The sequence below is a fragment of the Liolophura sinensis genome, chromosome 13 (assembly GCF_032854445.1).
Source record: "Liolophura sinensis isolate JHLJ2023 chromosome 13, CUHK_Ljap_v2, whole genome shotgun sequence".
In the NCBI taxonomy this organism is placed as follows: Eukaryota; Metazoa; Mollusca; class Polyplacophora; order Chitonida; family Chitonidae; genus Liolophura; species Liolophura sinensis.
The window spans coordinates 15,396,322-15,409,942 of NC_088307.1; the positions used below are offsets into that span (position 1 = coordinate 15,396,322).

Sequence of the window (13,621 nt, forward strand, 5' to 3'; positions counted from 1 at the left end):
TCTTATCAGAAGTAGCTGATGGAACTTAGACGTCTCAGATGTAACCATCTACAACCTCTTCCATTTTTCATGGAAAAATCCATTTTTTTTTGCTTATTCTCATGGAATATTCAAAAGCTTAGGCCTAAAATATCATATAACATATGGGTCACACACCAGCAGTAGGAAAAAAGCAAATGACGTGGCATTATTTACATATATTTCTTGGTGAAAAATCATCATTTATTTGTAGTTGTAGCCATTCTCACCTGAAAGTACACCACAGATTTTTGGGGAACAAGATTTGGGCCGCATTTTATCTGAGTGCGCGCTATGTTGAGGCGTCCTATAACGAGGCTACATTGTAGTTCCATCAGTCTTCACAAGAAGCACTGGTACAAACTGCCTGTGGATCTATTCCCGCTATTCAAAGTTAATTACCAGTATCAGTGGATAACATTAGCAACATTTGCTGTTCTCCAGAAAGGATACATGTACACTAACATCAAATTTCATTTATTTCTTTGGCTGTATTTTATTTTTCAAGCCCCTTTAAAATTGGGTCACTGCGTAAGTGACTGATTGAATTTTCAAAACTTTTTCAGTTAGTTGGAGGCACTAGTTTGTGGGCCCAGTTGTTTGAGGCTAATCTGGGTCAGGGTAGCCCCAGTGGGGGTTGTTTACCCAGAACTCTGAAGCCTGGACTTGCCTTTGTACCCCTCTTGAGCGCAGGGGAAGCCAAAGGTCTGTGTCAGCGGCTGCATGGCTGTGGTCTCCTTAAGCCTTAAGCTCAGGAATGGAGCAGGAGGATATGAGATTTTCAGATTTATTGAGACATGCTTGAAATTTGGAGTGGAGACTTGCTTCCCGCCTTCAGCCTGGCTGCTGCCCTCCCCCATACCTCTTAGAAAAACAGATGCTTAAGCCTAGAAGCCTTACTTCCACACAACTTCCAAAAAAAAAAAAAAAAAAGAACATTGAGAAAAAAATGTGTTGGTGGAAAATACAGAACTGAGAAAACCTTTAAAAGAAATGAGTTTTTTTTTGTTGTCATAAGTCAACTTTGCTACAAAAGTCAAGGCTACTATATTTTTATCATATAGACATAAATCCTAAATGTACATTGAATATTCTTGAGTACGGCGTAAGACACCAATCAGATAAATAAAGTAGTAGTACATTGTGTGTGGGACTTAAGTGCATAGAAATCCGAATGATATAAGTTAGAATAGGTTAGAATGATATCCGAAGTTATATGCATGCACCTTTTATCAGAATTAAGTGTGGAACATTTCAACATAGAATTTAGATAAGCGTCTTAAAATTTGTCTGCTGGTTTATGAAATCTTGTGTACATGGAAATGTTCAGGCAGTTGTACTCCACTTATATGTACATGTATTTACTATTGGGGAGTAGCATTTGTGTGCTCCTGCCAATTTAGAATTATTTGATGAAAAGTAGTTGATAATTAAATATACATTCATTTTAATAGAATATCACAAGCTGACTTTGACATAAGTGTCAGAATATCACACATTAAGTCACATTAACTTTACTGGCATGCAATTTAAATGCATTGTTTTAGCAACTGTACATTTATTTACTTCTATGGTAAAAGACTCTTTGGAGTGATTCGGAGTCTCTACAACACCTTTTAGAATTTGCTAAGCTGAATGAAGATGTTCTAGAAGTGTTTGTTACTCACAGAACTGATGAGTGGAAATTTATTGTACTCAGCCACACGGGGTCGTAAATCAATATTTTGCAGGTGTCTGATCTTGCGATCATAGTCTAAGTAAGTCTGTAAGTTTGTAACATTGATTAGACAAAAGGATCAAGGCATATTGAGTTGTGGATAGTGCTAGAGCTTAATTAATTATTCATTTAGCTAATAGCAGGTAACACTGCTAACGAGGTGAGGTAACAGAGTCTTGGCAGAGGGATCAATATATTGATTTCCAATATAGCTCCTCTACAGTTTGATTAAGAGCAGTCAGCTGAAGATTTGGAGTGAACTAAAAAGTTTGCACTTTTAAAATTGTAAAATGTTTAAAATTTGATAAGTTAATCATCCTGGTATATAATTTTTGTGATTTTTGACTTTGTTTGGAAAATCGTCTTCCAAACAAGTTTTAGCTGTACATGTAACAAGTTGCAGTGTGATTTGCTGTGGAACAGTGCTTGTATACATATATACATGTAGCCTCAGTCTTTGATACCAAACCTACCGAGGTTTCAGGTAACACCACTGGTTTCTAAAACCTTTGCATCATAGATGCAAGTTCAAACCTGGTCTTTGACATGGAACTGGTGGACTTCCTCACTTTCATTTCTTGCGAGAATCATGTGACATTATGTAGTGGAAGACACTTACTTTTACATGTACTTGTATATATTATGTTTGTGCAATCTTACATTCATCAGTAAATTTAGCATAGGTTGCTAGTTTACCCCCAGACAATCCAGTTTCCTCCACCCATAAAACTGACTGCTGTTGTATAAACTGTGAAATATTCTTGAGTATGGCATTAAACAATGAATCAGTCAATCAATCAACGTTCGCCCTCCTGTACATGACACAGTACCTGTGCAGGTATCCTTACCTGTGTGGATGTCATGCCTGGTGATGATGTTGATTAACACAGGTAAATGTCAGGTGTGTTTACCAGACACAAAGGAAGTGGGAGCAGGTCAACTGTGTAGGAGGTTGTGTGTTAGCCTGTTACACTGAAGTTAATGTTAACCGAGCAGTTGTCTTGACTGGAAGGGCTTAGCGCTAGGAACTGTGTTTATATTTAGTTTTCCCAGGAGTAAAAACGGCCAAAGTTTTCCTCAAACATAAAGACAAAAGATGTGTTGTGTTAATGCCTGCTGCTGTACATGTACCTGGGTCCCACGACAGTTTTGTGAATGACTCCGTGGGCTACATGTATTTTCTTCTTGCCCCCACCCCCCCCCCTCTTGTGTGGAGCTTACCTAGATATATTGCTCTAGGTGTTGCGTTGCTTTGTTTTACTTGTGTGTTTTATTTCTGCATGGGGTTAAATATTTAATGTGAGTCAACAATGTATGTGATTAGCATCAAGGAAGCTATGGCCTCATTTAGGTATAACATACTGTATGAGAGAAGTGGTTGTTAAAACTCTTTATTTTTAAGGAATTTTTATTTTGTTTTTCTGGTTCACAAAGACAAATACCAGTATTGAAAACTTTGTGGGAGTGAGCCTAGCTAAGTTTAGCACCTTGTCATACTGTACACATGTAGACCATTGAAAAGAGTGTGCTCTTCCTCACAGTTGCATGCTTTAAAAATATTCTCATATGTACCTCAAGTTGATAAATTAAAGTCAGCACAAAGATCTGCTGTGGGCGACTCCATTTTGCCTAAGAACTAGGCCTGAAGTCTTCTGTGTTAGGAGAATTTCCGTCGGAAACCTCCGAAGTGCAGTTTGTACATTTCCGGTAGAATTCTTCTTCCCAGAAGGTAGCGAACAGTACCGTTTGTTTTCCACTTGATGATCGGAAAACCGGAATGTTGGACGTACATGTAGGTTCTGAGTTTACACGAACAAGCCAGCAGTTTTAACGACTCATTGGCCGAGAGGCAAAACACCCCCAGCATAAATTACAGGGTGTTAAACATGGAGGACATGATGGACTCAGCTATTTATGCCAGTTTCAGGCCCTTACATGTAGGGTGAGGAAAAATCGCAAAATTATGCAGCAGGCACCACCAGATAGAAAAAATTGTGCTCTTTTTGTGCTCACCTACAGTGTCATGTTTTTTAAGTTTTCTTCTCCTTTAATCGTCACTGTCAACTTTAAATACTTGCACATGTATCACACAGTAATGATGTAAAGCCAGACAACATCTTACAGGGAAATTGAAGGTTCTTTGGTGACAGTCATTTGTGCATTAAAGAAAGTTTAGGGTCCTCTGTAGCTCAGTTGGTTAGCGCGCTAGCGCAGCATAATGAACCAGGAGTCTCTCACCAATGTGGTCGCTGTGAGTTCAAGTCCAGCTCATGCTGGCTTCCTCTCTCTCTTCCTTTGCCAGCAGCCTGCGGATGGTCATGGGTTTACTCCAGGCTCTGCCCGCTTTCCTCCCACCATAATGCTGGCGCCGTCCTATAAGTGAAATATTCCTAAGTACGGCGTAAAACACCAATCAAATAAATAAATAAAGTTTGTAAAATGCAACTCAGTATTCAAGTGAGCTTTTAAAAAGTGTTGTGAATGGAAGAAGTGGAATGTGAAAACTAAACTTTTTATCAGTAAGCCCTCATATTTTTGTTTAATTTAATTGCTAGTTGTATTACAGCTTTGTAAGCGTTCTGGCAGTAAAATGGCTTGGTACATGTAGAGTTATCTTGGTACATGTAGAGTTATGACAAAAAGTCGGGCTTCAGTTGGTTTCTGTGACAAACTCTTAAGGACACAGGTGATCTTCAGATGAAGAAGTTTACATAGTGCTTTACCTGTACTTACATGTAGTTTCTTCTGCCATTTTTCTTACTATGGCTGTCCAGATGTAGCCAATCAATGATGTTCTGCTTGGTGTCAAGCAAGCAAATATATAAATACATGGTTCTAATATCCTTAAGGCCATCATGGAGCAGATTTGCCTCCCTTGACCTGCAAATCACCTGACTGGGCAAAGATAAATTGTCCTTTTACCAAGTGCATGAACAACAGCACTGTTTATTTATTATTTCGTCTGATTCTCATTAGATAAGAAGAAGAAAAAAAAAAGAGCGCATCTGTATATATTGCTAAGTGTTGGCTGAATGTCGGAGCTTTCAGCTGAGGCTACATATAGCCTCCAGTGTAACGCACGTTAAGGCCTCCTTTTGTCCTTATTAGCAAGGCTTGAACGCGTAATTTGCCCTACAGATATAAACTCACAATGCTATTGTTCCCATCCATTGTGAAATTGCCCGCCAGTATCACACCACATGTTCGCGGTTTTGTTGTATCCATGTGACATTAAATGAGTATTAGCCTAAATATACACGTACCTAATAGAGAATTTGTTGTGCAAAAGTACACTTTTGGCCGGAACTTTTAGACAAACAGGCAATAAGTTGTTAATTTGAGTTGAGACTACATGTACATTGTACATCATAAATATGGAAGGATGGAATTTTCGATGTTCATGTTTTCCACAGAAACTGAAGTTCAGTTTATTTGAATAATTCAAATAAGTCAACAAATAAACCAACACCTATATGCACAGCTGTGGTGGATGGGACTTCATTAACTGTTACTTTTAGATGGAAGTTAACACCAGTGTAACAGAGTACCTGGAAGTTAACACCTGTGTAACAGAGTATTTGATCTATTACATCTTTATATTGGACACATGCATACATTTTTAGAGTTCCATAATTTCCATTAGTGTAGAAAAGCTTAAGTCTCTGTTTCTTGACTTCCAGGAAGCATACATGTAGATCTTCAAAAATAGTCATATGCAAAGATTTGTATGATGCAATTGTTGTTGACACATCACCTGAATGTAACATAGGAGCTTTGTGTGAATTAAGCATTCGTGCAACTCTCAGACGTTGCCTTATGAAATGAGGACAAGTTTGCGCTCTCTAAATGTTTCCCAAGGGTATAGAATTCACATCGCCTCTATACTAAGCTAAAAGTAACAAACCGGTCTATTATTTGTAACTAGAGTAACACCTAAGACCTTAGGGTACAGTGTTTACCTGTGAACTGTGTCAGGTGAACACCTACCTAGGTAATTTTACCTGTAAGGTGTGTGAGATTTTTGCCTTAGAGCTTATTCTGTTTTGTGGGAAAATCTCACTAGAGTGATGAATCACTACTGAATTTGATGCTTACGGCTGAAAACTGGTTTTGATGCATGTTAAATGATCTTGTCACCTCCGCAGGCCTCATGATCCAGCAGAGGCTGTTAGAAATGCTTTATCTGAAGATGTCATTGTGATACAGTGTGATATTATGAGTGCATCAAGAACTTTTCCAGGATCACATTTAAAAGTGAAAGGTCATGAGATCCCAACCTTACATGTAGCCTTGAAATCTACTTCAAAACTTCAAAAAAAACTGCATGTACAGTAAATGCTTGACACATTGTTTTCTGATGTATTTTCAAACTACATGTACATGTATGTTAGCACTAATTGTTTCTCCTGCGGCTATATAGGGCTTGTTTCAGCTTGATGCGGACAGTAAGAACAAAACCTGTTTGTATACGTATATTGTTATCTTCATAAAGCACAGGTACAATTTTATTTCCGTGAACATTTTTATATAGGTGCATGTGTGTTGGGCATAAGATTATCTCTTTTGTAAGACTCAAGCAGTGTATTTTGGGTAGGCTGTGTGGATAGAATGCATAGCACGATTATGTGAAGCCTTAATGACTTACCATACCAGATTTGTAGTGTGAGTTGACACGGCACAGATTTAGGGAGTAGTGTTAAGAAGGAGGTTATTGTCTTCACGCAATACACATTTCATCTGATAACATGATATCAATGTAGATACTGTACATGTCAACCTCGTGGACTTTAAACATACTTTTCCACGTCTTCTTAAATATCAAAGAATTACTAGACATCTGGGTGTAAGTTTGTATTTGTTTATCGTTTTTTTTTTTTTTTTTGTAGTTTATCTTTTTTTTTTTTTTTAAATACAATACTGATTGTAGCAGTGGGTGAAATGTCAGTGAATTTCATGTGTTACCACCAACGTAGTGTGACTTTCGCATTACTATATATATCCACACAAAACTGCAATGAGTTCATAATGTAAAATCCAGTAGTTCATGGTGCAAAAATTTTTAAAAATTGCTGAAATTTAATCCACACTTATTGGGTGGATCAAGTTTCAACTTGAGGGGAATGGTAGAATGTGATTGTGAATCCTGGATAAATCCATGTCACAGGTCAACCACGATGAATAGAGTCAGGGGGACTTAACCCATGAGATAATACTTGGTGCTTGATTCTCAAAACTCCAAGAAAATGTTCCTATGAAATGATTCATGAACGAGACATTTGTGTGGCTGAATTACCTTGTGTGTTGATTTCTATAACAAACATGTGAACAGTTCAGAGTCTTGTTCTCATTCAGCATTTTTAAAATATCCCCAAAAATTAAAAATGTTTCTTTGTGTTGGGGATTTTATTGAAAACTTGGATGTAATTAATTTTTGGACCAGAACAAGGGTTGGGGTTATTCAAATGGCCACAAGCAAGGGAGAGTTTTCCATTTGTTTGTTCGCATGAGGAAAACTAAAGCTGCTTTGTCTTCGTAATACCTGTACTAATGGTGTTAAATTGTTTTAGTGAAAGGTCAATTAAAATGTTGTGGGAAAGATGAGGAGAGAGTGTTTTAAAGCCAAGCTGAAAAGACAAGTTCTCTTTACACATTTGCCTTACAGAAGACCCATGATCTAATTAATAGCTCAGGCAGTCTGCAGACATCAAATAATAACAAAAGCTCAATTAGCCAGTCGTCCCTTTTATTTCCTTTGATGATTGTGCATTAGTTGTTTGGATGTGACCATACGCTCACGAATGTTGCAGTCTTTGTTTAAAGGGTATTTCATTAATGGCTGGTACAGAACAAAGATGGTTGTTATACGGGGGTCTTTCGTCTGTTTAGGCTTTTGTCTCACATGGTTAATTAGGCTATGAATACTGTTTGTGTATTTCATGACTCAAAAGTTTTTAAAAGTTAAAAATAACATAAAATTATTACACAAACGTGAAAGGAAATGCCATGTACTTATAAATGTCCTGTTATATATTCTATACATTAAAAACTAAGTAGCCATAATTAAAAGTACCAATTTTGGAAGTGTAACAACAGTATGTTCAAAAATGTAGAAAACAAAACCATGTTATGCCTCAATTTGATTGAAGATTGTATTTAAAAATGACATTGGCTGTTTTGCGGAACATACATTTTATGCACATGGCATATTGATGTTTGTGATTAACAGCCTGGTAAATTCAGCATACACTTCACAAAATATCGATGTACATACAGTTATATATGAATTATTTCAGATTTCAACCGATTCTGTTTATCAATATCCATTTCCCACTAAGAGTTGGAATTTTGAAATGGTGTTTGATTTCTGTCATTTTTCCCTACTGAGCTTGGAAATTAATGGGAGGTTCTTTTTTCTTCTCAATTCAGCTGTGGAGAGAATTTCCTGGGTCAGTACTGTGAATATGACAATCCCTGCCGGCCCTCAGCTAGCCTGTGTATGAACAGAGGAACTTGTGTGGTGAAACAGAGCAATGGTCAGAGCCCAACTGCTCAGTGCCTCTGCACCGTGGGTAAGTTTGCAGCACACTTGCAGCACCTCTTGAGTGTAGTTTAAGAAAAGTTGTTTCCCTTGGGTGATTCTTGAAGTGTTCTGTGACTTCATCAATCTTATTGCTTTTATGACTTCAGCAGAAGTCATTTTTAGTTTAAATCTGAAGTCGTTAATCATGCATAGATGCAAGTTTACATTAGATTTCAGTATATAGTGAACCACTGTTACTACATGTGAAGGTTTTCTTGAAGGATCAGTCATAAAATATCACTTAACATACTGATAATACAGCGGTAAATAACTCATAAATGATCTCCAATTTTTTAGGTTACGAGGGGACTCTCTGTGAAATTCGTGATTCGAATAGTGCTTGCTTCTACAACCCCTGCGAAAATGGGGGGACATGCCAGAATGAAGGAGTGCTATCAAACTATTCTTGTATATGTCCAGCAGGATCAAGAGGTAAATTAACAAAATCCTCAAGCAAGAAAAAAAGAACTTATGTTTAGTCAACCATTTTTTTTCCTTATGTAGATTGTGTGAGGAAAATACTTCACGTTTCAAAACAGTGCTAAAAACTGTAATTCTATTTTGCATCTTTATCTTCTTTGTTTTTAAGAAAAACATAATCTATCACTGCCTTGAAAATCTCTTTGAATGTGTTTTATTAAATGTTATATTGATGATAATTCAGTTGTTATTTAGGTTGTCACCTTCACTGTGTTCTTTTTTTGCAAACAGGTAAACATTGTGAACTAGTTGATTACTGTGTGTCACAGCCATGTCGTAACGGGGGAACGTGCACTGCGTTGCGCAACGGCTACACCTGCACTTGTGCACCGGGCTACACTGACACCACTTGCATGCAAGACATAAACGAATGTGCAGAAAATGCAAATCTCTGCCAAAATGGAGGAACATGCAAAAACAAGCATGGATCCTTTATGTAAGTTGACATGAAATATTCTGCTTTTTTTTTTTGTTGAAGTTTTGCTGCATCAGAAAATGAAGCCCTGTTTATTCACCTGATGCTTGGATTTGTGATATAACTTTAGAAATTTTTTAGACCATAGGACAAATCATCTAAGATGGAATCTGCATTTCTCCCAACAGCAATGTTTGTTGTGATTAAAAGATTCACTGTGTTTTGTGTTAGATCATAATATAGTTAATGTGGAGATTGTCTTTATTTGTTCCTGGAGTCATTAGATGTGTAAAAATATTATCGCTTTATTTTCAGTTGCATGTGTCCGAAACAGTATCGAGGGATGTACTGTGAGAGCATTTTTATCCCTTGTTCTCCGAGTCCGTGTCAAAATGGGGGCACCTGCCGACAGACAGGGGATTTGTCCTCTGTGTGTGAATGTCCAGCAGGTATGTAGGAAAACATTCAGGAGAGCATCAGCTCGATCTTCATGTCACATTAGTCAGTTTTTAGAAAACCAGTGAAACCAATGCCCTGCTATGGCATCCATTTTGGCAGTTTTGTTCCAGAAAGGATATTTCTGGTATAGATCCATTAACTTTTGCACTGGTTAATAGTGGTTGAACTGTTAAATCACGTTATCACTAATGTTACACAAGTTGATTTTGTTGCAAGGCATATTTTTTGTTTTTCCTCACATTTTAAAAGTTTCTGCATACAGCATCAAAGCATGCAAATACTCTCACTGTGATCCTTTAGAGGTTGACAGCAGTGCTACATTCGTAGAGCAGCTACAGTGGAACGTGTAAGTCACGAGGGTCTCCAAACAGTCATTAGTAGGCAAGACCTAATTTTGGCTCGTTAAACTGATGGTTGTAGTAATTACAGGAAAATGACTGACACGGGTCTGTATAATTTAGGCTTAATTGTCACATGATCAGTGTTATTGCTCAATTGTTGTGCAGACTTTGCTCTACATCATGCTAGCCTCCTCATGATGCAGTTGTAGTCAGGAGCCCTGTGTGTAGTCACATGAGCTCAAACACCCAGGACCATAACATGAACGCTTCAACATTCACCCCATATTTACATACACTTATTTTGCACTGTGTTGTGGCCAAGTGTTTAGAGCAGCACAGACTCCCAGGGACCAATATGGTGACTGCGAGTTCAAGTCCAGTTGATGCTGGCATCTTCTCTGGTTGTATCTGCGAAGGTCTTCCACCAACTTACGGATGGTCGCAGGTTTCCCCCCAAACTCAGTTTCCTCCCACCATAATGCTAAATGCTGTTGTATGAGTGAAATATTCTTAGGTATCGTGTAAATCACAAATCAAATAACTATCTACTCTGCGTTTAAAATTAGGTGTACTCTAAAGATGCATTTTTTTTTTTCATAATAATTCAATAAGGAATAACTTTTAAATTCTATCTGTTTGTAATTTCGAAATATGCTAGATGTTGAAAGCAATCTTACAGCATTCAATATTGAGGAATTACCTCTCATGAATGTTGCTGTCTTTCAAGTGTTACACTGAATAAAGGTGATTAAAGTAGACTTACATGTAGTGTATGATAGCATCAGTATGCGTGTACAGGCATTTTAGTTTAAACCTGTGTGCTTGTCAGATCAAGTTAATCCAGTTAAGTGTCATCAGTATGTTAATATTGCATGCCATCTTGTACAATCTTGTGAACACCTATCAATACATCAAAGACTACGAGGGAAACTGGAGTTATGTTTTTTCTCGGGTGAATATATTTACCAGCACAAGGACAGGAAGTAAAAAAAGAACATTAATATTGAATCTGCATGCTCCACACAGTCATGGTTAACTTTGTCTTTTTTAATTCTTTGAAAAATTCAATTTTTTTTTCCTTAACTGTATAGTGATTTACATGTAGCCACTCATCTGTGGTCTGAGGGTGCATTCCAATCTTAATATGCTAGTGTGTATACCTACAAAGCACTCCAGGTAGCTACAGATACTTATGTTTAGATTTGAGCTGATAATCTGTGCCTAATGAAGAGAATTGGCCGACTAGAATACACACAAGTGTTTTGTACATGATTATGGACCACTCGCATTTACCAGATACACCTGTAGATTTGCAGATTTGCATGTTGGGTATTGTGACATGACCCCTTATGTGTAAGCCTCCTCATAAAGATGATATAAATCAGAATGCAAGGTTTTTCCCTCCCAGTTGTTCATGGCTTATGTTAGAGGAGCCAGACTCCGCCTTGAATTCTCTGTCGATAAGTGTCTTGGCGAATTTCTGTTTTGTTTTTTTTTCTGTGGTTCAGTGAGAGTTTGCTTAAGATTTGATCGTCTTTACCTGTGTTGAATGTATGCATTTTTACGGAATGTCTCACACCGAGACCTTTGGGGCAGATCTGTTGGCTGTTGTATGTTGGATACAGCATTTCAAAGTGGGATAGAAGGTAGACGCAAACAGGTGCTGAAGGAAAGACAGACGAAGGCTGAATTCTAAAAGAAAAAACAATCTGCTAAACTGCGATGAAAGCCAGGTCCGTTTGGGACACCCTCATTGATTAGGGCAACAGGTTGAATTGTCAGGGGGCCGACCACTTCCTTTCTGATGTCAGGGACTAGCCATCAATGACAGAATCTACAGAAGACGCATCCGTACTCGCTGTGCATTTTAACAGTCACAGTGAATGTGATTTGCGAAGAGGAAATTGGTCGCTAAGAGGACATTATATAATTAGGACACCCACAGTTTCAGGAATGATTTGCAGCATTTTCATGGATTCAGTTCTGAAGAAAGCCTTCACTTTGCTTGAGCTTGTTTGTCAGACAGGTTTTACCGTGCTGGAGGTTGCTCCCAGGAAGTATTGATTCTGCCTTATGCTTCAAGAAAGGGACCGTTTATCCAAGTTTGTGAGATCAAACTGTTTTTCAAGCATCATGAGTTTTGTTTCATGCAAACTGGATTGTGAATACACTTTGTACTGCCGTGAGGGTGAAGAAGGACAGATATTACATAAGTCTTATTAACAGCTATATAATGTTTATTACTGAATCCATATTTGTTTGAAAGGATCATTGTTTGATGAAAATATTTTCTCAGTTCCGCAGACTCGTCCACAGTAGGGTGATTATAATAAGAAATTTTTACCAAAAATTTTGGGGCAAACAGAAGTAATTCTTAAACTCCGGATAAGGGATTGTCATTACGTGCATGATTTAACATGGCTGTAAGCCTCAGCAAGACCTCTCACCTGTCTTGTTACAATATAGAGGGAGTTTAAGTGACCCCACATCCAAGTTCATCTTAGCTCCTATGTAGTTAACACCTGAGGAGGTCTTAGTTTAGGTAGATCAGTGTCAAACGGTTTATAGTAATCATGTTTGACACCTTTTAAGATCATAGTGACAAACTACAAATGACATGTTATCCAGCATTTAAACAGTCAAGAGCTCAACTTGTGCCCTTGCTGTTCTTTATGATATCAGATGTGTTTGGACTAAGACTGTCTGGAATTCACGTATTTGAAGAAACAAACCAGGCCACAACCAGCAACCTTGTCTGACTACCTTTACCATGTGATAAATAAGATGGTATGTTGTCTCTATGAAATAACTTGGCACATCTCAGAGAGACCTTTGTTGCTAGCTCATCACTACGCCCAGACACAGTTCCATTCTGGCAACCTGACTGATTATCAGGGTTTTTTTTTTTACATTTCTTACCACGTGCAGGAGGAAAAAAAAATAAGTATCAAGATTTCAGACATTTGCATCTGTGGAGTCCAAATAGAAGTGGCAGCCTATTAGCTATGGACATAGAATACCTTTTCATTTTCTGGCCGAGTTAAGAAAGGTTGAAGCTGGGGCATGAGGATTAACAATTTGGCAAAGGTGGGCATACCTGAGAGAACAGACAACATGTGTTTTATGTCATATTTTGACTGAGGGCTGATGATAATTAGAGAACGTCTGGAGCCGTGAAACTCATGCCATTCTTTGCTGTCTGCTGAAGGAGTCTGCCAGCTTGTGCGAAGTTCGAGCTGTTATTGGCAAACTTTTTTGTTTTTCACCAATACAAACCCAGAGGGGGATCAGTAGTAGGAGCTTGTTCGGGAAATATCGACTCTCGTTTACTAAATCGTACTCCGTGCTTGGTCATTGGAAGTGATGGAATTCCTCACTCTCGGGTGACCGGTTAGCCTGTAGCTTTGTGTTTGTTAAAAGCTAGAAGGGTAAATAAGTTGCCGAGACACTGCTGTAGAAGAGGGAGTATTGTGAGGGGTATAACTACACATACAGACTGGAGATATGACTGCAGGTCATCAACCCTAAGAGGGTGGTGACATAACTTCACGAACAAGTCTTTCAGAATCGGATGGCATCCATGCTGTGAGCTTGTGTACATTAGTAATGCA

The 13,621-nt window shown here is 38.1% G+C and overlaps 1 protein-coding gene across 3 annotated transcripts in view; it reads left to right on the top strand.

The window, feature by feature from the left end:
- Positions 1-13,621, top strand: part of LOC135480243 (neurogenic locus Notch protein-like) — a 74,919-nt gene that overhangs the window by 23,089 nt on the left and 38,209 nt on the right. For all 3 annotated transcript variants that reach the window (XM_064760023.1, XM_064760024.1, XM_064760025.1), the window contains exons 3-6: positions 8,162-8,304; positions 8,613-8,747; positions 9,027-9,231; positions 9,526-9,659. In XM_064760023.1, coding sequence (XP_064616093.1) covers positions 8,162-8,304; positions 8,613-8,747; positions 9,027-9,231; positions 9,526-9,659 — 617 coding nt within the window. The remainder of the gene's footprint in view (positions 1-8,161; positions 8,305-8,612; positions 8,748-9,026; positions 9,232-9,525; positions 9,660-13,621) is intronic.